This window comes from Acanthopagrus latus, chromosome 5 (assembly GCF_904848185.1).
Source record: "Acanthopagrus latus isolate v.2019 chromosome 5, fAcaLat1.1, whole genome shotgun sequence".
NCBI classification, from domain to species: Eukaryota; Metazoa; Chordata; class Actinopteri; order Spariformes; family Sparidae; genus Acanthopagrus; species Acanthopagrus latus.
The window spans coordinates 18,128,309-18,154,472 of NC_051043.1; the positions used below are offsets into that span (position 1 = coordinate 18,128,309).

The 26,164-nt window shown below is 41.6% G+C and overlaps 1 protein-coding gene and 1 long non-coding RNA gene across 4 annotated transcripts; one reads left to right on the forward strand and one right to left on the reverse strand.

Moving 5' to 3' along the window:
• Nucleotides 1–130: 130 nt before the first annotated feature.
• prodhb (proline dehydrogenase (oxidase) 1b) lies at nt 131–15,030 on the forward strand. 2 transcript variants are annotated; one of them, XM_037098798.1, is made up of 14 exons: nt 131–149; nt 4,500–4,708; nt 7,019–7,053; nt 7,146–7,295; nt 7,462–7,526; nt 7,629–7,745; nt 7,909–7,982; nt 8,401–8,482; nt 8,991–9,083; nt 10,139–10,285; nt 11,350–11,525; nt 12,454–12,552; nt 12,701–12,789; nt 13,781–15,030. In XM_037098798.1, the coding sequence occupies exons 2-14, from the start codon at nt 4,503–4,505 to the stop codon at nt 13,969–13,971; spliced, it is 1,524 nt and encodes a 507-aa protein (XP_036954693.1). In that variant the 5' UTR covers nt 131–149; nt 4,500–4,502; the 3' UTR covers nt 13,972–15,030. The 2 variants fall into 2 exon arrangements, with proteins under 2 accessions (XP_036954693.1, XP_036954692.1); XM_037098797.1 differs by lacking the exon at nt 131–149 and adding an exon at nt 2,338–2,869.
• Nucleotides 8,367–18,472, reverse strand: LOC119019864. 2 transcript variants are annotated; one of them, XR_005075176.1, is made up of 6 exons: nt 18,317–18,472; nt 16,356–16,408; nt 15,735–15,860; nt 13,846–13,967; nt 9,580–9,630; nt 8,367–8,499 (listed from the first exon to the last, which is right to left on the reverse strand). It is a non-coding gene; the product is annotated as an uncharacterized LOC119019864 (long non-coding RNA). The 2 variants fall into 2 exon arrangements; XR_005075175.1 differs by having other exon boundaries at nt 15,730–15,860.
• Nucleotides 18,473–26,164: the final 7,692 nt, after the last annotated feature.

Consider the following 26,164-nt stretch of genomic DNA (forward strand, 5'->3'; position numbering starts at 1 on the left):
GTGCGCCATGCGTGCGCCACCGCATTTACATAGCCGAGGCCTGTGTGCAACAGGGTCTGTTTTAATGGCCGCGGTAAAGAAGACATAAGCTCGTGGCCTGACCTGTGACAAACTAAAATCAACCCAAAATGTTACATGCGGACGATTAGGTCGGAACAATATCCTTTTGCTGTTCTGTGTCATGAAAATTATGATTATCCTTCTTAAAAGTCGCTTATTTCAAGCATCTCCAAAAGTCAAACACAGATAAAGTTACAGTTTCCTGATTTGTATAGATGTTAAATAAGATTTGTAGAACATTTACCGACTTAAAACACTAATTTAAGGTGGTTTTTAATTGATGGATGAGGAGTGTGTTGTTGTTGTGTGTGTGGGGGGGTGGCAGTGTGATGACTACATGTTAGACAATGGCTCCCCCATCTGTTAACGCGAAGTAGTTTTGGCATTTGGCACACTCCCTGCACTGGATTAATGCAAGCAAGGCCTGCTAAAGCACTGCGTGCTGCAGGACGGAGCCAAGAGAGAAATCTGGTGTTTTTGATTCATTACATCAGATTCATTATAACATCCAGTCCAACGTGTTTCTCTGCTAATGATGTGCCCGGGGTCTCTCAAGACCACATCTCATTTTCCAGCCGCTGGCTTCCAAACAGATTCAGGTTCTGAAATACAGTCATTCATTACCTCCTCCACAGAAACACTGTGACATGTTTGTAATTTCATTTCTGCCGGCATCCATGATCCATATGTCAACAAAACCCTATGCCAGGATTCAAAACTGAAAACTGCCTTTGACCCCAAACTGTTTGGCAGGTCTTTTTTATGAATGGCTTAACATGAGACCTCTATAATTTATTATACATAATGCTCCCTGTTATGACAGTAGAAGAAATGCAGATCATGTGTTTAGCAATTCACGTGCATTGTTATGCAGGACAGATATGTTCCAGGGGTGAACTGCAAGTACAATTGCTCAGCTATTATGCAGTTTTAAGATTACTTGTCTGTCCAATTGAGCTGAAAGGTAAAGTCCTCATTTTAATTTGTAGCTGTCGCCTCCATGTGATGGCATTTCATGTGGCTGATTAACATGAATATTGTATCAGCCAATCCCAGGGTGCAAAGAGTCAGCATGAGAAGTATTCCGGTCCTTTAAGTAATCATAGCATCGCCACTAAGGACAGAAAGTCTATTACAAGTAAAAGAGTGAATTTGAAGTAGGTTACCTCATCAGCAAAACGTACTTCACAAGAGTACTCGTCATGCACAATGTCCCCTTTCAGGATGAATGTATGTCATTATATAAGCATATTATGTAGCATATAGAACACAATTCTGTACTGATGTACAGTGTGAGCATATTGTACAGTGTGAATTCAGTGAAATGTGCTTTATGCTGTCTCTTTGTTGTCTTGTTACATCCTGGAGCTGCTGTTTTGACCCCGTCTTGGCTAGTTCTCACTTGTAAAGGAGATTTTAGTTTCAATGTGACTTCCTAGTTAACTGCAGATTTTAACTAAACTAAACTATTTATCTATCTATCTATCTATCTATCTATCTATCTATCTATCTATCTATCTATCTATCTATCTATCTATCTATCTATCTATCTATCTATATATCTATCTATCTATCTATCTATCGAATGTACAATGATATATAAGTAGAAAAGGGACAAAATAAGAAAATAGGCCGGTCAAGTGCAGTACGAGCACCTCATAAATGTAATTAAGTACAGCAAATGAGTACATTTACTTTTGGTAACCTGAATCAAAATAACTGGTAACTATGGTTTAGTAAATGTATTAACTATAGTTTAACTTTACTGCCACAAATCTGTTCTAGCATAAAATAACATGTAAATGTAAATTACATACAGCTTACTTTGTATCTTTTCCTCAGTGATAGCTTTGCCTACTTCCTAGCAAAATGTTACGTTTAAAGGTGCAGTATGTGGTTTGGGGGAAGAAATTTTAATGAGAAGAGAAAGAGATCTACAAATACTGATTTTTTTTTCAATGCCTGAACGAACTCAGTGAACAAACTCTCTCCATTTTCATGTTTATTCATTCAGTCATTCATGAGAAGGTCAGTTTGTGTATTCATGACTGAATGAACAAACTGACCTTGAAGGTGATATTACTAAGAGACTTTTAAGTCTCATTACCAATTTTTCAAAAACTGATTTTATTTAATTAATATTATGAATATTAAAAGTCTTGGCTTGAATTTCTTCTCCAAAACAACAGTACTTTAAGCCTCCATAGCTTCTACATGGAGGGACAGAAGAGGAAGTCATCCTGGGCGTGCACGTGCTGTGGGAAAAGTTTAGGAGCCAAGAGCAAACCTCTTACGTCACTGGTTCTCCACCAACCAGGTGATTCCGGTGCGACCTGGCGTCCTCTCCTACAGTGTGTGTTTACACTGTAGTGCGCGCGGCCGTCAGTCAGTCGGATGGTTGACCTGCACCGCTCGGCTGACATCCACCTCCTCCAGACTGATGTTTCATGTGAGAACCGTGCCAGCCCTGACACGGGCAGGGGCGGACTTTCCCTTTAAACGCTTGCTCTCCAGCCGAAGACTCCGGTCCACCGTCACCTCCACTTCCACCTCCGCGACCCAGGCGGAGCCGCAGGACGATGTCAGCAGCGGTCGCTATGACTCAGCGCGGTCCGAGTTCGCCGGACAGCCCGGGAGAAGAGGAGGGAGAGACGGGACCACCACCACCACCGCCGCTGCTAATGAGATCTCCGTGGACTTTGAACAGACACAGGAGGCGTATAAGAGCAAAGACTCGCTAGAGCTGCTCAGAAGTTTGGTGGTTTTTAAACTCTGCTCCTATGACTTCCTGGTTGATAAGAATAAAGAGGTAATGAGGCGCTGCTTCATCTTCACGTGAAGCCCGGATGTGAACCTTTTTTGTTTTTAGGTGACACAGGTGGGCTTCTCTAAAGGGGCACTGTGTAGTTTAGAAGAAATTCAAGCTCGGAATTTTAATATTCACAGTATTAATGGGGCAATAATACAAACCATAACTGAATAAACAAGCTGTTCTCAGAGGAACACAAGGTCCCCAGAACATTTTGAAGCTATACAGGTGGCAGGGTCCGCCACATGTAAAACCTTATGGAATTGTCTTGTCCTCTAAGGTCAGTTTGTTTATTTAGTTGGTTTGGGCATAGAAAAATAACAGTCAAGATCAAGAAAGTCAAGAAAGAAGATCTTTCTCTCCTGATCAAAATTGACATAGTGCATCTAGCATTGTTGTTCAATTCTGTGTGCTGGTATTTCTCTAGAACAGGCAGTAAAAAGAGTGTCACCTCAGAGACAAAAACAGGTTGAGCAGGTATGAAAGAGCAGCAGACCCCAGGGAACTCCGAGATTAATAGTTATTATCGCTAAATAATGTGCGATTTGGGCTGCAAATTCACATTATTGACTGATTAGATTATCGGATTAGTGATTCCTGTGATTGATCAATTAGCCTCTAGGTTTACAAAATAGGGGAAAAAAGACTGAAAAAAGACTGTTGTTGTTTTGTCAGACATTCACGTTACTGTCAGAAACCAGTGTACAGAAACCAGAAAATAATCACATTTAAGAGCTGGAATAAAAATTGGATTGCCCTAGTAAGTTACTTTAACTAATCAGCTTACAGAAATAAGTGGCAATTAATTTAACAGTTGACATCTAATTTACCAATTGTTGCAGCTCTACATGCAAAATGGGCGCATTTGAATTGTTCACCCTGCCGCTCCACGTAAGGATACGTGTATTCATTAATAATGTATGGAAGCTATACACAAGCTGTAACCTGAAAGGCCTTATGTACTGTCAAAAAACGTCAGCTTTATGTCAAAATGTAACCTTTCAGCCTAACTGTCTGAGCCTCAGGCTCAATGTGTAACACCCACCTCTCAAATTACAACCTGTTTTTCCAAGCTTGCAAGTGAACCTCTCGGCAACCCGTGTTATCTATCCTCGGCTTGATGTCAGCTAATGTTACAGTGTTGTTCATCTGGTAATGTCAATACACGGAATATAAATGGATTGGCCACAAGACACACTTTCCATTCACAAAATGTCTCACAGAACATGTTGCAGTGCACAGTGTTACAGTGCTTTAATAGACTTTACTTTCCACACTTATCACGTCCTTGTGGAATAAATGGAATACTTGGCAGTGACTGTAAAAAGCAAGGAGCTGCATCAAATGTGAATGATCTTGAGTGTAGCTGCGATGATACATCCTTTGTCCCTATTTTAGCCTTACATACCGTGCTGTTTATAGCTCGGGGGTGAGAACATAATTTGTCATTATAATCTGTCAAGTAAACCTGTTGCCTTCAAAACCTGCCCAGACCGAGACATTATGATTCATAAACTAGAAGAAATGGAATTATTAGTCATAAATTACAGGTGTATATATACCTGTCAAAATAATACAAAAAAAAACAAAACAAAAAACAGTTTTTAATGTTCTGTGTCTTTTTGCTCAGATAATGGATATAGGTACGAAGCTCCTGGGACAGAGAGCCTTCAACCAGTTCATGAAGATGACATTTTATGGCCAGTTTGTAGCTGGTGAGGACCACAAGGCCATCAGGCCGCTGATCCAGAAAAATCAGGCCTTCGGCGTCGGCTCTGTCCTGGATTACAGTGTGGAGGAAGACATCAGCCAGGAGGAGGCCGAGCAGAAAGAGATGGAGTATGCAAGTTGTGGTATTACCAAACATTTCAGTAGACATCACATACCAAACTAGAATTAGCAGGAATCATTTTGTACAAACATAAATCATTTGAGTTGTATTAAGATAAAAAATGAGCTTATAACTACAAAGATTTTGTCCTGTTTTGATGATCAAATGTTAAATGATTTCTAGACATATTACATTTCCTTGCAGAGTATTTGCCCCTTCGCTTGATGCCAAAAATAGGTTGATGATAGTGTGCCTCACAACCAGGAACTAAATGCTCTTTGCAACATGATTTGTTCGCTCAGCCATGGCCCCTTGTCCTGGATTGGCTGGCGGCAGAGAATCTGTCTCTCATTAGGAATCCCGTCACATGAGTAGCAGAAGGCAGTGGCTATCTCAGCTGATGTGAACTAGATGACATTGAAGGCTTTATGCAAGAAGTCTCTCTATGCAGCAGCAGTAGCTCATGTTACCTAGGTCGTGAGATCTGTGCGCTCATGCTCCATAAGTAATTAGGACGTCTCCTTGTCCAAAAATGACATTTAGGAATTGCTTTGCGGTTAAATCAGTGAGTGAAATCACTAGAGTGAATATTATTTGATGCACATTTCATTGGAGTGCTGCACTTGTCATATTTACTTAGCATGAGTATGATAACGATTGGCCCTTTGCTTTTCTAATCTCACATAACATCTCTAAGGATTTTAAAGGTCAAATGTATTGAATAAACAAATAGCTGTATATTTCAGGCAGTATATTTAAGTGTCTGGCATTCAAGTCTGTTGACATTGAGTGATATCTCCACCCCAATGTCAGCGTGTGCCAGACAGAATGTCCTCTAATACTGTTTTATTATGTTATCACAGTCTGTAAGATGATAAAGCTCCCATACAAGCCCTCTGCTGTGACTTTTTTGACCCTGTGTGTACATACGCAGTGTTTTTTTTTTTTTTTGCACCACATCACTGGTAACAAGATACCACTGCACAGCTTTGATATAGTTTGTGTTGGGGATGCCTGCTCGGGAAACATCAAAAGAGGTATCACACCTCAGCCTAGAAAGCTTTTGTTTGGTGAACATATACCTTCAAACCGTAAAACAGGAGGACAGGGCACATTAAGCTAGCTTGATCTCAGACAGCAGGGTTTGACAGGCACTCCAGCGATCTGTCAAGATAGCAACAACAACATCAGTCAGCACCCTGCAACAGAAAGAAGATATAAGGAACAGAGAGCAGAGAGGCAAGCCCGGGCAAGATGTGGAGAGCATGACATGATAGCTCCATTGTGTAGCTTCACTTGTGTGTGTGTGTATATATATATATATTTAAATATATATTATACTGGATTTCACAGATAGGATTCTGTTAATGCAGGCTGCAGATTAATTTTGAGGGCAAGTACTGACAGCTCTGTAAGAGTTGCCAATAACCAATAAAGTGTGCCAGTAGTCAAATTCTATTCAACATGTCCAATTTCATGCCAAAAGATTACTGAAAATCTGCATTTGTAGCGCAATTTGAATTTTTGGCAGTGTGACACAGAAGGCAATTGAAACAGAATTTCAAATCAAGCACGGTTAAGTTGTGATAACAGGGTTACTTGCCCCAGCTATTCAGTGCTTTGTGAAATGCTGAGATTGATTTAGGGCTTCGCTGAATGATTTATTTAATAACAGATTACTCCATCATTATTTTTGCTCTCATTGAATTGTTTTGGCTAAAATAAATGGCCATTGTTTTGTTAAGACTGAATTTCCTGTTGATTGATTAATCAATTAATCGACTAACAGTGTCTGTTTTCATGTCCTTTAATTGAAAATTAACATAAAGAAAACAGTACTGAACAACTTGAGTGAGACACCACAGTTTCAGTGTAAAATGGATTTGGTTGCAGTCAGATCCACGTTTCTACAAGAAAAGTAATGTACTATTACAAATTAGATAACTCCCTGTTGTTTCCTGGCTCTGAGTCCTATTGACGTCCCTGATGTCCAGCATGCTTCATGTTCAGTCATCTGTTTGGTTACATGAGCTCCCCAGTTGAGGGGGGGAGTAGGTCAAGTGTGATTTGACGTTACAACTGCCCTCTCTGGAGGGTCAGCCGGCTGACAGCAGGACAGTTCAGCATATAGGGTCACTAAACACAATGTCAGCTTCTGGCGGGCCATTGCTGAAAGGCCAAAATGTTCAGAGAAAGAGCGCAGCTTCCCAAATTAAATTCAACAAACGCCTGCGACTGTGATGAAACCTTTTCTAAAGGTTGCCCCAATACAAAGCAAATGAACTTATTTTATGATTTTGTTTTTGCTTCCAATGCAGCTCATGCGTCTCCGCTGCAGAGAAAGGGAGCATAGGTAAGCGGGGCTCGTTTTGTTCTCATTTGCGGACACAGTATATGATGTAATTAGAAGTAATAATAGGCATGCAAATTTGTTTTCACCCCCAGGCGAGGACTACAGAGAGAAAAACTACAAAGTGCATAAACAGTTTGGGGACCGTCGTGGGGGAGTGACTGGAGCCCGCACTTATTTCTACGCCAACGAGGCCAAATGTGATCAGCATATGGAGACCTTCATCAAGTGCATCAAGGCATCTGGTAGGTAAACATAAATTAAACTACAGCACTAATGCAACGTTACTGTATGACATTCTTGGCATATTGTGTTAAAGTTGTAATAGCTCTAATCCTTTACCATTTTACCAATTTAATGTTTTGTCTTTACATCATTTAATTCATTTTAAACCCGTGTTCAACCTCTTAGGTGGGAGTTCAATGGATGGGTTTTCTGCCGTCAAAATGACTGCTCTAGGACGACCTCAGTTTCTGGTGAGACGCTAAGATTGTGATTAAAAGGTCAACGCACCAATCTAGCTGATACTCCTGCTGAAGGGGTATGGTCGACTGATATTGTGCTGCTTTCATTTAAAGCTCCAGTTCTCAGAGGTCTTAGTTAAATGGAGGCGATTTTTCACCTTCTTGGCATCGCAGCAGGGCAAAGATGGCATGGAGGCCCTAGAGCAGAGGCTGGAGCTGAAACAACTACAGGTGGAGTTTTTTTTTGCTCTTCTGTTCTCACGCTGGTTTACTTACTGGTACATGTGTAATCTCCACATAAACTTACATCCGAAGACATAGATGATCATGACACTCCTTTTTCAAACGCGAGGGTATTGCTACACTTTAGATCTTAATGCATGTTTCTATCTAGGAGTCCCTGACCAAACTGGGTGCAGAAGGTGACTTCTCTGGCTGGTTTAGTGGCAGGAAGGAGGAATGTTCAGGGTAAGCATGAACACAGACGACCCAAGTACACAAGAAATATCTGTAAAGCAATATCTGCTGTGTATTCAAGGCAAGTTAGAGGCTTCTTTTAATCAATGAAAAATGTACAAGTGTGCTGAATGCAAATTTGCAAATGATTTGTTTAAAATGATAGGGTAATCTGATTTCCAAACATCGACTGCTGAAATGTGTTTGCATTTCAAATGTGTTTGAATTTGCATAATATAGAAGGACAACACAGATGGAATAAGATCAAAACCAGCTTTTAAACCACACCTAGAAACGTGTGGAACTATTTTATTACAACTATTTTGATATTAATATTAAAGGACATTCATGAAAAAAATAAGAATTTAGCCAAGGCAATCAGAATATTTTCACTTACTTTACAAAACATTTCTACCCTCTGCCTTGACAGAACCATTGATGTGCTCGACTGGAACAGCCTGATAGATGAGAGAACAAAGATATCAGACCTGCTGGTCGTCCCAAATGTGGAGGTCAGTAGCATAAAACACTGAGCGAGAGAGAGAGAGAGAGAGAGATGTTCTGTAAATAAATGCAACTAAAAGAATACAATCTTCAAACATAATTCAAGACCCAAATTAATAATTGAGTTGCTGGCAGGCAGAAGATTGTAAATATCAGCAGCACCTTGAATTGGAAGCAGTTCAGTGAGATGCACTGTGGCTGTCTACGTCTGTCATGTATCAGTGTTTCGTTAATGTGTTAAAATGTTTCTTCTATCTTTATTTATGATAAAGACCTATCACAAAAACAGCGAAACATAATCTGATGTATCTTAGATTATTATAATAACTGAAATCCACACTGTCAAGGAGCCCTTTTGAATATTCAGTGTTTGGGGAAGTTACTTCCAACATTTTTGTCGACCTTGGACTAAAGACAGCTGAAGGGTGGATAAGAAGCACTAATAGGTTTCATGCTGTGTGGTATTTGGTTCATTAGCATCTCACGGTGCACACTCTCTGGGGTTTGTTTGCCCAGCTAGGTAAACTGGAACCTCTGCTGAAGACATTCACTGTAGAGGAGGAGAGGCAAATGAAGCGGATGTTACAGCGCATGGACATCTTAGTCAAGGTAAATGTACACAGAAACTACAAAGACTGGTCGCTGTACATAAATATACACACACTTGGTAGCAAATTGCATTTGCTGTTGATCTGCAACCAACAAGTGTGTGTAGCTGAGGCAAATGTGGAACGCTTATTGGTTAAATTGATGTTTATTATGTAAATCATCACTACACTGCTGTGCCATGTTCAGCAGCGTAGTGATAATTTATAGCCAGCTGTGTGCCTTTTTTTTTTTTTTGTTTAGCATCTCAATCTATCTGTTTTTTTAGTGATGCTTATACAGAAGGTAGACATACACTCAAATACGAGAATATGTTTTATAATCAGTACAAATGTGTTGCTAGCAACTGTGTAAACATGAATTGGTTAAAGTTTCCTGTCACTCAACTTAAGTCAATCTGAATCCAGAGAGGCCATGTATAGAATGAGTCTCTCTGGAGGCTGGCTTGTTAATTGGGGCAGGTGCAATCATTTTTTGTCGAGTACATTTTTAGCTTTACCTGGGTGCCACTTCTTTCTCGCTTCCATTAGGTAGACGTGTTTTAAAGGACCTGAATGAACAAACAGAAGTGGAAAGAATAAACAAACCTTGGTGCTAAAACAAGAGGCAGACTAGGTAGAAGTCCCCAGAGGCTGGTACAGCTAAATGTTTCAAAATAACTAATTATTCATTTTGGTGCCGTTTCCAGTCAGTCATCTGCGCCTCAAGGCAGTGGTGCTATAGACGAGAGAGCAGCCCAGTTAGACCAGTTCTCTGTTAGTAAGTAAGACAGTAAAAGAGGGATAACAATTTGTTTGGATTTGGCTGGCTGGCTATTCAGCTACAGGGTGTACCTTTTGTTAAAACACATTTTTCTCTTCATAAAGTCTTTGTCATTTTCCATGAACCGAGCCATCACAGCCTAGGTGGGGCAGGCCATTAACAAAGGGTTGACATGTTACATGAGTGCTTATGATTACGTCCCACCCTGCACATTTTAACCCCAGCATAATAAACAATGTTGTCTGATGTTCGACTAAATAATATATAATAAATGAGATAATTTTATTTTATTCCAGCATGCCAAGGAGAACGGTGTTCGCCTGATGGTGGATGCAGAGCAAACCTACTTCCAGCCGGCTATCAGCAGACTGACATTAGAGATGCAGAGGATCTACAACAGAGAAAAGCCTGTCATCTTCAACACGTACCAATGCTACCTCAAGGTCAGAATCTGCGGCTGGCAAAAAAGACCGAAGATGTGGAATCGAAAGTGTAAATTATGCATATGCGCACAAAGCAAGCAGACACAACAGTCACGGTATAATTCCCGTGATGGATAATACTCTGTGACAAATCATTTAACACCAGATTTCAATGTGTCAACATTACGATGAATCAGCTAAACTGGGGATGAATCAGCAACACAAAGGAGCGGATAATGTTGGAGGGAATTTTGGTTCTTTATTTAAATGTTCTTTAAATACACCATTTCAAATAAGAGACTGTTTAAATCTCAGTATCATTTATGAGATTAACATCATTTTTTTTCACTTTATTATTATTTCAAAAGAACATAGGCTCACCATATTGTAATCAATTATCACTTATTACCTGTGGGATGAAATACAACTCTGCTCCTTATTTTGAGTTCCACTTTGTCACAGTTAGTTGCTGTGTGTAATCATAAACAACTGCTCTGCTGTTGGCATTAATATTAACATAATTATTGAGCATATGTCCTATATTCACTGTTTGTAGAAGTAATACAGAGATGGTACCGATGTTTGTCCAACTTACTTTGTCTGCACTAGTTCTAATTGGCAGGCAGTCCTGGTGTCTGTTCAGGAAGAAGTTTATTTTTAGCTTATTTTAAGTGACCTAAAACTAACCTAAACAGTAAAACTAGGTGTGAAAGAGTTTTAGTTAATTGACACAAAAAAAGCAAGAAAAAAAACGGAAATGTTCTATCATGGTCAAACTTGCCAAGTGCTGTGTTTGTTAATAATGCAATATTTACTGTGATACGTATTCTGAAGACCTGAATTTCACAGCCCCCAACTAAAACTTAACATTTTAAAACAATAAAAACTAAACTGAAACAGGAAAATAAATCAATAAATCAGTGGAAATAAATCAAATTGAAAACCGAATTGAAAACAAACATTTAAAATGGGTAAGCTGATACATGGCAAATGTGACACTCAACTTCATATTGAAAATGACTGCAAGTATTTCAAACAGTCATTGCAATAGACAAAATCGTCCTTCTTTTTGTTTCGCTCTGCAGGAGGCCTTTGACAATGTAACTATGGACGTAGAGTTGTCTCGGCGTGAGGGTTGGCATTTTGCTGCCAAGCTCGTACGAGGGGCCTACATGTATCAGGAGCGAGAGAGGGCTGAAGAGATCGGTTATGAGGACCCTATTAACCCTGATTATGAGTCTACTAACCAAATGTACCACAGGTAAGATGCTCGTTTCTGTGTTTTTCTGGCAAAATCTGAACTAAATTTAGTCACTGCAGCCGAACCAAGCTCTCATTTCCTCGTAAGTTCCCTCTGAAGCTGTTTGCTAATACCATAGCCTTTTACTATGAGAGTTTAGAGTTAAATGTCACACACTTTATTAAATTCTGCCACACCGTTTTCCTGTGTGGTTCACAGATTGAAGCTTGCCACCTTCTGGGCACAAACGCGCTGCAATGGACAGCACAGGGATTACATTTTCTAGCAAGGTGGTCCCTCAGTTGGAAGTACCGGGTTCAACATCTTGTGTCAGCAAGCTTTCACCCTGTTGACTCGTGCAAGTTACAGAAGCTCCAGGGGTGTTGTGTTGTAACTAATTACTTAGATTCCTAGTTTAAGGCGAGATAAGAAAAAAATCCCCCTGTGGAGATCAATGTGTTTTGCAAAAAAAAAAAAAAAAGGAAGAGGAAAGGCCACCCTCAAGCCTTCAATTGGAGGTTGAGGTAAACATCAACACAGGACAGATACAAAGTTTGGCTGATGGGGCTACAGCACAGCGTGAGGTAGGATTTAAGAATATGCAGATGGCGGTAGAATACATGCATATTAACACACTGCACGCTGCACTAGCAGGCAAGAGGAAAGGAGGATGGATTAGTTTGGATTTCAGTGTTTACGGTCATTTTTACTGTTGTGTAAAGATAGTCCTGCGCCACATTATGAATCTCGCATGCGATAATGAGGAAGATTTGTTTGGATGAGTTATAAAACACTGTAAGCCACAATATGCATCCAGTAAATAATATTTTAATATTTTATGGCAAATAGTTTAGTAGAAGACCATTGTGGTAATTCCCACTTTGCAGTTTTGTCAAGACAACAACACTGTTAAACAACGTCCTTGTGTGTGTTTGTGTGTTCATCTAAGATGTCTGGACTATGTGCTGGATGAGATTGCGCTCAGCGGAAATGCCAACGTGATGGTGGCTTCCCATAACGAGGACACGGTGAAACACACCTTGAGGAGGTACGGTTTCAACTCCCAACACACGCCGCAGAAAAACACACACATTTTTTGTACACAGCCTCGCATCTGTATAAACCAAGTTATTAATTATTCAAGTCTCTCTCTCTCTCTCTCTCTCTCTCTCTCTCTCTCTCTCTCTCCTCACCAGAATGAATGAGCTGGGTCTCGTACCGACAGACAACAAGGTGTACTTTGGTCAGCTGCTGGGAATGTGTGACCAGATCAGCTTCCCATTGGGTGAGAAAAGCACACACACAACAAACTCCACAGTATCTTGACGACTAGGCACCTCGCAGGATGATTTGACAGTTTAAGTTCACCCTCGGTGCGATTTTTATCTGCTGCCCTCCCCTGTAATTCTCACCTGCATCTCAGCCACACATATATACCCGGCTCACCCTCTACCACTGAATGAAGTGCACATGCAGGAGTCCATCTGCAGCCCGTAACGTGACATATGAACTGAGACACCTCGGTATTGACAAGCTGTCTTAACAAAGCGCTGCTGCTGGCTCCCACCACTTTGTTTGTCAGTCAAAGGCAGACAGAGTGGCGGCAGGCGGTTGTCTATCACCGTGAGGCTCAAGTTGAAACCTTGACCGGTATTGATGTAAATAGACACACATGTGTTTCTTGGCTGTCTTCTCAGGGGGGTAGAGCAGCCAGTGCCGGGTATTTGAAACAATTCAGAAGTTGTTATATTGAGATCTTTATTATTCGACCTAAAAAAGTTACCATATCCATATTTTTTTTATTTTGTTTTCAGATATACAGCTCCAGACTTTTTTCTTTTTTTATCATATCATTATTTTATGGTTTGCTAGCAATTGTAGATTAGTTAAAAGGGACATTTATTTCAGTGGACTTGATGAGTGAGCCTGACTGGCAGACAGTGGCAGCTGTCCTAATTCAAACGCTGCAAACTGAGGGTGTATGTGCCGATGCGATAAACCCGCCTGATTAGAAGGATTTATCGAAGTCATTAAGGGAGGGAAGACTGTTGAGATGATGTCCAGTCGTGATGTGCTTTCTGAAGTTTGTTTGGAATAAACCTGTTATAAATGTTGTCGTCATGAATTTGTAAGAACCGAAATGGGAGCCAGTCGATCAAAATATTTGAGCATGAAAAGAGAATTATTCTAATTCATCTACATTTAGCATCTTCATCCATACCATGCCACCTTTCACTGTTGTTTTTTTTATCCCATCCCGTCCACCTCAACCCCAGGCCAGGCAGGCTTCCCCGTCTATAAGTACGTCCCCTACGGGCCGGTGAATGAGGTGATGCCCTACCTGTCTCGGAGAGCCCAAGAGAACAGAGGCTTCATGAGGGGAGCCCAGAAGGAGAGGGATCTGCTGTGGCAGGAGCTGAAACGCAGACTTGCCTCTGGGGAGCTTCTCTACAGACCAGCGTACTGAAAACACGGAAGAAGAGACAAAGAGGAGAGGGTGTCAATGTGTTGAGATTTTCTTTTTTTTTTTTTTCATCTTCCCTGTTTGACGGCTGCTGCTGTGGCTGTCTGCTCTGTCTCTCCCTGGATGTAGATCTCCTGTTCCAGCCTGTCCTGGAGATTTCTTTTTGCTGATGGACCTTTTCGGGGTGTCACTCTCTTTTTTTCCGTTGTGTTTTTTTCTCTGTTTTGTTCTCCCTCCATCTTTTCTTCCATGAACTGCTCATGTACTCTCTATTACTTTCCTTTATCCACCTCTGCATCCATAAGCATCCCTCATGTTGTCTTCCCCTTTGTCTATAGAGCTCTGGTATCCATCAAGTGGGCATCTTTACTGCTCCAAAAGGACTCCCTAAAATGTCAACGAGACCGGGGCGGGCGTCTCATTTTATCGCCCTATTTATCTTGGAGAGGGGACAACAACAATAAAAATAACAGGCTTGATTTAAATGGTAGTAAAGGAAACATCAATATATTCGCCTCCTACGGTATATTATGGTTTTTTTGACTCTTGGAGAGCCGCACAGCCCCCACAAGGAGGCCTCTCTGCACTGTATATTTGTGTGCCGTGTTCGAGGCTGCACTGCCGGTTTGAAAATGATACCCGTTTATGAATCAATGAGAAAAGTATAAACAGTTTGTCACGGCACATCCCTCTTCTTCTGAGAGTGCGGCGCTTTTGTTATTGTATTTACTGGAGGAGGATATATTCTCGGTCACTGAGGTGTTGCGAGGGAGCGTACAGCATTCGGGATTCAGTGAGTGAATCTCCTTTGTAATGCAGACACCTGCAAGTCTGGCAATGCTGTTGTTGTTGTTGTTATTTTTTTTTTATAGCACAAGATAATATGCAAGGGAATACAAAGTTAGATGGTTTGGTCCTAATGTGTTTGGATGGAATTTACACTGTGCAATTTCTGTCTCTGATGATGTAAGTATGTCTGACACAGACGATTACATTTGTTGGTTTTACAGTGCATGCTTCACTCTTTGAAATCACTCAGTGAATAAATATGCATTGTATGAACAGCTTCACATTTTTTTTTTTTTTAAAAGGAGAACTGAACGTCATCGACCGCGTTATCACAGCTGTGAGCTATTTTGCACAGCTTGGGCTGTTTTGGGCTTCAATTCTGCGACGTCTTCCGCTTGCTTATTGATACACAATTAGTATTTGAGTCGGAGGGTAACCAAGCTTCATGATAATTACAGCCTTGTCATTTTATGAGAACAGTCAGCGCTCTGTAGACCATCATTTAATTACCCATGATGCTACGCTCAATACAGATCACAGAAATTGGATGCATTAATCATTACTCAGAAGAAACTTTAGTGGCTGTTAAGTTTTACTGAGGCAAAGCGCCACAGAGCTGTCACTGCTGCTGTATTCTATCGGTTTAATTAAGAATCAAGTCTACTTTTGATGCAAGATGCGCCTCTGGGTATACATTTGCCAACAAATCCCTTCTCGCAGGACACTCAGCCGTTCCTGGTTTGCTTCAGTCGCACAGACTACTTAGAGGACACATTATAGTGTGAAAAATTCCACACTAGTTCAGAGTCAGTCAGAGCCAGCATGGGCTCAGCATATTCTTCGGCGCTGGGACTTATCAACACTTCTCCCTACATTAAAGCACACAGGCATGTAATGGAGTCAGCCAGGGCTAATTTACTTTACGTAATGAATGTTGACTTTGTATTATGCAAGACGTGAAGGATGGCATACTTAACTGATTTCTTTGGGCTCCTCAGCCATTGGTTTCACACGGTCTGACATCTTAGATTCCTTGTTAGACTCTGCCCTTAGCTTTGTGGTTTCAGTGGGACCACACTGTGCTCCTGTGGTGTGACAGGCCCCTGATTTGAAAAAAAAAACCAAAACACTGCGTGTTGTTTTCCTGGTTTGGGGAATTATTAAAAGAATTTGTTTCCCCGTAGCACAATGGTTGGATTGGCTCGCTGTGCAGTTCAGCAAGCAATTTCTAATCAGCGCTTGTGTGCCAATACGTGAACTGACAGTAAGGAGTACGATGGGCCGCCCAGGAGTATTGTGCATTTTTATCTTTTGACAGCAAACTGAGAGATTACCAGCTCAAAGCGCACAAAATACACAAACAGGGCCCATGCACATTTAGTTCAATAGCTGTAATCAAACCCTCAATAATGAGATGATGTTTAAACTTTATTTCACTTTGGGGGGCTGTGAATGATGTGAGAAAACATTGTAAAATACAGCAGAAGGACTGATGCATAACAAAATATCTTGGAAAAGTAGAGAGGGCGTTATCAGTCGTCACGTTCGGGATGTTGCCCCACCTTAAACGTTTTCTCTCAGCGATTTGATCTTCTCACCTCTTAAACCTTTTCTCTGGAAGATTCATAGCGACGGCAGCAGTAGTCACTGTCTAAATACCAGAAAGAGGAAGAAACGGACAACTTGAACAACAGAACTAGAACTGTATATCCTGATATTTCAACACATTCGCACCCTCATTTCTACATGGCCACGCAGAAAGACAAGCATGGCATAATTCATTATACTACTGGAATTTCAGTGAAATTCAGCAAGACATGATGTCAGTATTTTAACACATCCAAAGCTAACTTGGCTCATATGTCTAACAAAGCCCAAAGTTGTTAACTTTCTACAATTAACTGACATTTGACTGAAATAAGTATAAATCTTGGCAGAAATTCCAAAGTAATTTCCAATAAATAAACCAGAAAGAAACACCTGGGAATTCATTCATAAATGTCCCATAAATAGTTCCTGAATAATTGTAAAAGTACAAATCTATAGTCTATATAGAGTTAAGTAACGTTTGGCATTTGTGGAAATGGTCTTATTTGCTTTCTTGGTACGAGTAAGATGAAAAAAAAATATATATCACACTCTATATCTGTACAATTATCATATTGCTACAGTGGGAGCCAGTTAGCACAAAGTGGTGGCGCGATGAAGCAAAATGGATGAGACATGGTGCAGCACTGAAGTTTGTGACAGGTCTCCCAGATAAATGAATCTGCACCAAACAAGACAACTACCAAGACGAAGACAAGAAAATATATCTCTCCCTCTGCTTAACCAACAAATGGTGGGTAATGAAGAGAGACCATAGTGTGTTGTTTGTCTTAAAATATTAGCTTCCGGCAGTAAGTTAAAATGCGACTTGGAGACTACACAGACAACACTCAGGCTTTTGTTTTTTCCCGATAAAGTGTCATTTTTATGAAAGAAATACATGCTATCACACAGTAAAACTTGAGAAGATGCATGTTGCATTTTTAAGGAGACTTCCCTGTTTTACTTGTTCCAGTGGGGTGTCACACTGAAGTTGCTGTTCCATATTAAATGCAGACAATCTTTCAGATAATTTCTTTTTGCAAGACAAAGACGTATGTGTTTGGCAATACTGTTATCTAAAAAATGATGTCCCTGCAGAAAAAAAAAAAAAAAAAGTTTAAGAAGAATCCAGAAAGTCCCCAAGCCGAGCAAAGAAAAAGTCCAGCACATAACTCCTGGTAAGATAAAAAGACATAAACAACCTAAATAAACTAAACGTTATACATCTACAGAGCTTGTAGAAAGGTGCAGAATAAGAGTAAAAAAAAAAAAGTAAAGATTTTTTGAAGTAAAGCTGCAGGTTTACTAAGCTGAAGACGCTTCGCCTATTCTGCGCATGAAGAATGTGACCTCTGACCAGCTTTCTGACTCTGATCCATGTTTCAGGCTGTAAAACGTGTTTGAGCAGTTGATGTGTGTAGATTGTCTCGCATAACAAAAGGAATCAATATCATGAGCTTGTGATCCAGAATTACTACAAGCGGCTATGAAAAAATGGATGCAGGGACGGCTGGACGAATCATGAGCCTGTGGAAAACAGCTTTGAGGAAGAGCTCATTTTCCAGGCTGGCATACATTAAAAACATCATGGCGGACAGCTCTGGGTTTCAGCAGAGTTTCATTTGACCGTGAATGCCTCCAGCTGCGTTTCTAGGCCTACTGCCCATAAACATAATGTGAAAGTATTGCTTGGCCACCTGTCCATGTTCATGTTCACTATTGTAGTAAGCAACAAAAAGCCGGCCTGGTCTGGGTACGTCAACACTTGTTAGTCTGGGTCGACAACATAGTGGATCCACAGAATTAGCCCTGCCAAAACTTGCGTTTTGTCCGCACTTCCCCTTCGGTCTCTGTTCAGTGGCGTTTTCCCATTACTTTGCCTTTCATTGTGATCACAAATGAAGGGAATCTGTGTTTTTCATCACCGCTACTTAGTGAGAAATGCGACGAATCATTGAGCCAAACTGACCTCCGAGCCCGAACCCAGCCCTGCGCTGAGGGAATCCCCCCCCCCCTTGGTTGCAGTGAGCTCTGATGTGAACCAGCGAGTAAACAAATGAGTCGTAAACACAGCAGATGGGACAGACGCTGACGAATCTCATCGGCCCCCGAATGGAGTGGCAGGACGTCGTAGCACAAATGATCAAAAAGCTGAGGGGGAGCAGTGGAGTGGGGGGGGATGGAAAGTTTGTGTTTTCCGTCCCGCGCGCTGTCAAGTGTGCGTGACGGAAAACACTTTTTGTTTCACACACCAAAGCGCCACATCGTGCCGCCTCCGTCGGTGTCATCGCTGTGCTATCAAACACAAATCACTGAAATCATCTGCCAAATCTCTTGAGTGGATGTGTGTGGCAGAGCGTTGTCACTTATCACAGGTTTTTATGACAGGGAGGGCTGGGAGGAAAAAAAAAAAATGCAAATAACATATCACACGCCTCACACATCCCTGAAATTAATTTTTAGGTTGTCTGTTTTTTTTTTTTTCTTTTTTTTTTTCTTTTCCTTCCAGTCTGTCATCGCTGGCTGGTTTGTGCTTTTAGTAATCTCATTTGAAGGTGGGAAAAGCTGTCCAGGAGAATACAAATAATAAAAAAAAAGAATAATAAAAAAAAAAGAAAATGGCCATGACAGCGGCGTCCCTCGAAAGTCAGAAGTAAAGGTGGGTGACACAAAATGAATCTCGTCTCGATTTCTTCTGCTGTTTCTCCCCTGACGCCTCAACCTTTTGTGCCGTGCCAATGAATAGCGCCCATGTATTATAGATCATTAAACCGCTTTCATCTCCTCTCTTTGAGATGCACGCCGTTTTCCCTTTGAAAGCGATAAGCACAGTGCAGCATGAATGAGCCACCGCTGGATGAAAAAAAAAAAAAGAAAAAGAAAAGAGACTGCAGGTTTTCTGCGCGCGCCTGAGTGTGCGTGTGAGGAGGTGGGCTGTTGAAGAGGAAACTGCTTAGAGAACGGCGCCAGTGTGGAAAATGAGCAGAGAAAAAGCGATCCGTCACAGCAGCCTTGTTCCAAACCTCGCCCCGAGGGCCCAGGTTTGTCACCTTTGCCCCCACACATACACAAACACTCACGCACAAACACGGGAAGGACTTGACATGCAGAGAACATGAAAGTGTGGGAGTACACACACAAGTCACACCTTCAAGCACTTGCATAAACACACCTGCATCCACACACACACACACACACACACACACCCTTCCATCACTTACCACATATATATCAGTCTTGGGTGAGAGATGATTTGGAGTGGCTCAATGTTTTGATCATTAGTTTGGACTCATGGTGTGCCGCGGTGGTGAAAAATGAGACCGCTATCTCATGGCCACCTGTTCTTTTAATAAGAAAAAGGAACAATTTCCCACACAGGGTGGATTGGCTACCTGATGCCTGAGGAAAAAAAAACACGCTGGGGTGTGTGTGTGTGTGTGTGTGTGTGTGTGCTCGGGTTGACTGTTTATTTGTGCCTCCATGCGTATACATTTAAATTAAATTCTGCCTGTATGTGTCTGTGGATATACTGTTCACACAATAGAGAGCTGGGATAAGGGTAACACATACATCTTCCCGGGGTACAGATCACACGGCAGGTACGCGTGAAGGCATCAGAGAGTGCAAGCTGCTATTTATTTGCCACCTTTTCTTGTAGGAGTCGGAGCCGAGATGACGTTTTCAGCCCCTGGGTGAGAAACCTTTGAATTATAATTAAGTTGGAGCGTTATGTTATTAACCCAATTTGATTATCATGTACCTTCAGACATTTCGCAGTAACACTGTGGATGTTGTCTGTTAAAGTCACATTTTAGGGCTGAGAACAGCGAATTGCGAACTTTAATTATATGTAAATGCAAATCCCAACTTCATGGGCAAAACTCAATGACTTGACCAAAAACAACCCGACAACCTCTTTCTCGAAAGCATAACCAAGTGTTTATCGTGGATGAACCTCATCATGATTTGACCCATAGATTGACTTTTTGACCGCACACAGATTGTGAGTGCTGCAGGGCTGATGTTGTAGGCCAAGACAGAAGTGAGCATAACCTTGTTTCTGTCGATGAAACACCAACAGGATTTCTCACCTGGATTTTGGATGGTGGCAGAAAATGAGATGTGTGTTACGACACTAGCAAACCTGAAGCGTAAATGCCAGTGAAATGCTAATGTTAGATTAATCTGCAGATAAACTGCACTACTGTCACATTTACCAACACTAAGATTCCTACTGCATGATACTACACACACACTCTGTAGTATCTTTGTTGGTCATTATAACGTTTAATCTCTCAGATAACCTCTGTGGTCTCATTTAGCCATATTGCAGTAGCCGCCTTTTTTTTTAAATGTGTAAAAGCTGATAATCTGATAATAGATTTGTTGAGATTGTTCTCATTAGAAAAAAAACATGACTGCTTTGTTCAAGTGCTTGTTTACATAAGTCTGATCTGTTGTGATCGTGTGAATCAGGTCCTCTCAGAAGCAAAGGCAGAGGCTGTGTAGCATTGTTTATTAACCGTGCGAGCTTAAATCGAACGTGAATTACAGAGAGAGCAGGTCAGGAGCGCTCACATGAATTGTCATGTTGTCGTTAACTATGTGAGCTTGTATGATCCTGCTGTTTACAAAGGTCTTCCTGTAAATTAAATTACCAGAGGGGGAAAAAAAAAAAAACACTGTTTATACACACATGAACACCTACACACTGCCGCGTAGCGTGTGGGTGTTCGTTCGTCTGTTTGATTATGGCTGCGTGTGTGCCTGTGGCTTTTCTATACAGGTCCTCACATGTGTCTTATTGCATATGTGCGTGTGTGCCTTATAGAAAGCAGCGTGCAACCAGGCAAGAGCAGCGTGATGCGCCTTGGTTTGGGGATCCAATTGTCATGCCAGAACAGTTGGAAGGAAATCTCACCCGACCGGTGATGCTGAGATGAAAGCAGAGAGAGAAGAGCAGCCATGGTGGTTTTGTTGCTGCTCTGCGGTGAGCAGACAAGCAGCGATCGACCAGATTGATGTTGAGATTTGTCGGAGGTATCACTGAGGTGCCTTTGTGAGAAGCAGCAGAGTAAGTAAACTGAAGCTTACGGCTCTGACCCCCTTCCAGAATGGACATATTCTTCCTCCTATCATGTTTGCTTTCGCGTGATATTTGTTTTAGATTCCATCATTTTTAGTCTCCTCGAAAGGGTTTGTTCACCCGCATCACAAAAACATCACGTTCAGATATCAGTGTATCTGGCCAAGAACATGCATTTGGATTTATTTTTTTCCAGATTTTGAGATACGCATGCTGTGCTTTCTACCTCCAGTTCGATAAAATGAAGGTGAATGGAATTTCATTTTTCCCTTTTTTTTTCTAAGCATGGAAACAATTACAGATTTTAAAACACCTGACATGGCTAGATACCACCAGAGGAAAGTAAATTAAAAAAAAAAATCTACCCATCCTCATACATAAACAACTGACATAGCTTACGGTAAATGACAGTTGGAGAGTACCTACAACTGGTGGACAAGACGTTTTTCACACCAGAGGGATCTTCATCGTCACTTCATCATTATGTGTATGTTTTGTAAGATCTATATGCATCTATATGTGTTTGACTCCCAATTCATTCTCCAACCTTTGTGGACTTTACTGCACTTCAGTCACAAGGTCACTGGAAAAATGATGGGTAACACTTCTGGAGCTAGCATAAGTAACTAAGTCTCATAATAAGTGATGCACCAGCAGCCCTTTAAGGCTTTACAAGCTTTTGATTAATGGACTAAGCAATAATAATAGTGTTGGTAGTATTCACGCTAAAAAAAATCGCTAACCAAAATCCTTATGACTGAACCAAATACCAATTGCTCTGAGAATGATGCTGTTACCATGGAAAATGTTAGTTAAGATTAAGTTTGCATCTATGTCACCAGACTTCCTCCTTGGCTTCAATCATTATAACTACAGACACTAAAGGGTGTTAATTCACACTGAACATGTGTGGGCCAAGATGAGCTGTTTGCACAGACAACCTTACAGCCATTTCTTCATTTTTTACATGAAAAGACCCTTTAATGCAATAATTCGTAGCTTAAAAAAGAGCAATGTAATATTTTCAGCGTCTACATATTTCAACATGGCAAAATTACAGACTTGACACTGTTGTCATATTTTACAGAAACTAAAGCTGAAACGATTAATTGAGTAACTCAAATAATTTGACTACAAAAAATGGTCGAAGCTAAATCTCTGCCTCTAGGCTTCGTTTAATTCCTGACACCCGTGTTATGTGGCCTGCTTAGCTCAGGGATCATTTTTCTGCATGGACCGCTATTGCGGACACACACCGCTACGTTCAGAATTGCGTTAGCGTGATGGCGGAGAGCCAAGAAACCGTCTGTGAAAGACAGAAAATGTCCAAAGTTTGGAATCATTTTACACTTAAAAAGAAGATAACAAAGTGCAATGTGTCTACTGCAAAGCACAACTGGCATACACAACAGCATGTCAACATCACCAGTGATTCAATAGCTGAGCTGAAAGCATCCAGTTGTTAACACCAGCTCACCAAGCATTGCCGACACAAGCTAACGCAAACATTGATGTTAGCTAATTTAATGTAGCCTACCATGGCTAGTAAGAACTCATGGTATTTGTAGAGGCTGTAGCCTGATGTTGGTATGACTAGATATCATGTTAAGATGTGGAAACTAATTTGTGTTAAACTGCAATATAAGTTATAGCCTACACACCAAGTAACTCCTTTCCACACACACACACACACGCTCATCTCGTTTCTCTCATTCTCCCTCATGCGTGCGTGCACACATAAACAAACACACACCCTTCTTCCCGGTGTTAGGAATAGTTAGAATAAATACCTGCATGTTTTTTTCAGGAATAAATGCGAATTGCTTGGTCTATTTAACGGGCTATGTCATTTTCATTATGCATTATTCGGTATTGTCGTTTAATAATGCAAAACTATTTTTTATTAGATTACTCGATTAATCAATGTGATAATCGGTGGAATACTCGATTCTGATAGTATTCAATAGCTGCAGCCCTAACAGAATCCCTATAAAAAAAATAAAATAAAATAAAAAAAAAAAACTTTACATATGTAAATCCAAAACCTTGATATTTTTAAACCTGCAATAATGCAATATTTAAGTTGATGTGTTGGCAGACAGTAGCAGGAGTAGTGCATCTTGCCAATAGATTTTCACTCTCTTTGTAGCTCTGTTTTTGGTCTCCACCATCTCCTGGGAAAACAAATTCTGCTCTAAAGCTGCCAAACCCTCCACTGTGTTCACCGGCTAGCCGCTAACTATGCTGCTGTTTGATGCTGGTGAGATAGCAGGTGAGATTTTAAAGCCTGTTAGCTGGTGGCAATCTGAAACCAGATCGTTAAATGCCACTGAATCCTAAACACTGGACCTTTAAGTGAAGCAACACATTATTGTATAATGACAACATGACGACCATGTAATCCACTGTATGATACGATTGCTCTGTTTCTTACATTTTTTCCTCTCTCTGGTAAAATATCCATTCTTCACTGGGAAGACTTGTTCAACTTGTTCAGCCTGGTAAAAATACAATAAGACTGAGTTCTTGTTCAGAACATGATGAACAAATGAATTGATTCAATGGCTGTCTTGAATGAATGGGACTAATTTGACACGGACACTTTAATCAAAACTCATTTTTTTTTCCATTGTGAACAGATTAAAGGATGAGGAAACACGCTATAGCAGAAGATGGAGTCGATGCATTAAACAGAGTTGAAAGGAAGAGCAGTCGGAGGTGAGTTAACAGCAGTGGAGAGCAGAATTATCTCATTTGATTCTTCTCCAAACAGGATATGAATAATTGCTAGTTTTATTCTGGGACGGAGATGACTCAGAGAGCACCTCCCTTATTCTTACACAACCTGGACTGAACGTGAGGCGGCAGCCTATGAGAGCGCTGATTTTTTCCTGGAGGAGAGAGCCAAGTCTGGCAAATCTTCATTGATTCTCCCTCTCCCTTGTGCTTGTGTAGGCACCGACTCTGAGAGCTATACGGAAAGAGGGCGTGCGAAGGGAGAGGGGGGTAAAAAAAAAAAAAATGGACATCTCATCCGTTCTCCTTCAGCGTTTCTGGACACCCACATCTTCAGTGAAGCCGCCATCATGATGCCTATATGAGGAAAACTGAACCCACACGTGTTTTTTTTGTTGTTTTTTTTTTTGCCTCGCCAAATGCTCAGTGCAGGAGGAGAGCCTCTGGATGCAAGCCCACGTTGGGGTGGAGGGGGGAGAGACACATGTTATTTTGGTGGCAAACACTAGGGGGCAGTAGTAGTCTTCAAGGCCCTTACATGAACCTCGACCCAGCTGTGTGTAAGGAAGAGATCCTCAGCAGCATCTTCTCCTCCGCAATCCTCAGTCCTAAAAAGCCCTTTTAAAAGGCTGTATGAAAATCGTGCTTTCAAACTGACCTATTTTGGGAGATTGGTTGCTTGGCTTCTCTGAATTTTCCATCCCCCCCACCCCCCCCACCCCTCACTCCATCCCTCCTATATTCTCTCTTATCGTGTTGAGGATTTCGAGAAGACAGAAGAAATACTGGCAAGTTGCTCGGACAGATTTAAAGCACATGGAGGCACTGGCGAAGGGGGGTTTTTGCGTCCGTCGGTGCTAAAAATAGAGCCACAATGCTCGATACGTGTCTTTATTTTGCCATAAATTACCTAAAGAACATATGACAAGCTATGCACCCACACACAGCTGTGCGAGAGACACCTCCTTTTTCTCTGTCGTCTTCTCCCCTGTCTTCTCTGTCGTTTCGCAAAGCCTCTTGGAAGACCAAACATGCCACCGTCGCCGGGTGAGAGCACTCCATTTCCACAGACATGCACCGTAGTAAACACAGTAATCCCCTCCTCCATGTTTTAAGGATTAATATCATCTTTATTCATAAGCATAGCAGGAAGACTGCTGTCGTGCTTCTGAGGACACACACACACGCACGCACGCACACACACACACACGGACTGGCATGGGCGAATTTACCATTAAGTGTCATGCGGGCCGGCTCAAGCACACGTGTCCCGGTCTTCTTTCCGTGATGACATGATCTGTGGGTGGCAGATTGATTTGGTCCTGCGCGAGCGAGCGAGAGAGGGAGAGAGTGAGAGAGTGAGAGAGAGAGAAAACAATCAGATCAAAGAGGAAGAGGAAGTAACAGGGAGAATAAGCAAGGGGAGGGGAGGGGGAGAGAGGGAGAGCGCTTCCACTTTGACTTGATGGATTTAACTCTCATTCAAAGGGACAGACTTATGACACATGGGAGAGAGATTCGCTTTTCCTCCCTTTTATCTGCGGAAGTACCACAGTGTCTCTTCTCCGCGCACACACAGGGTTTGTAAAAAAACACCCTTTCACTCTGCTCTCCTCTCCGCTCTCTCCGCTCTTCACACACAAACACACACACACACACACACACACTCATCTCTCCCCCCACTCTTCCTCTGTCTCCCCTTCTTTTTCCTTTCAGAGATGGCTCCGGCTAACAAGCCCGGGGCTTGGGGGTTGCATTAGCGAGGTCCTCGGTCCGCGCTCCCCATCACCGAGCAGAGCACCGCTATCTGTCTGATTGCCTGTGCGATAAAAGAATAAAGCTGTTAGGAGAGGAAGAGGAGGAGGTGGAGTAAGGGGTATCATCATAACAGCCTTCTGGGGGCGGGGGGGGGCCCACAAGTTTGGCTCCTGGGGGCAAGATTGTGCTCCTCTGATTTCCCTGCATGCTCTGTGCCCGGACTGATAAGACACAGGG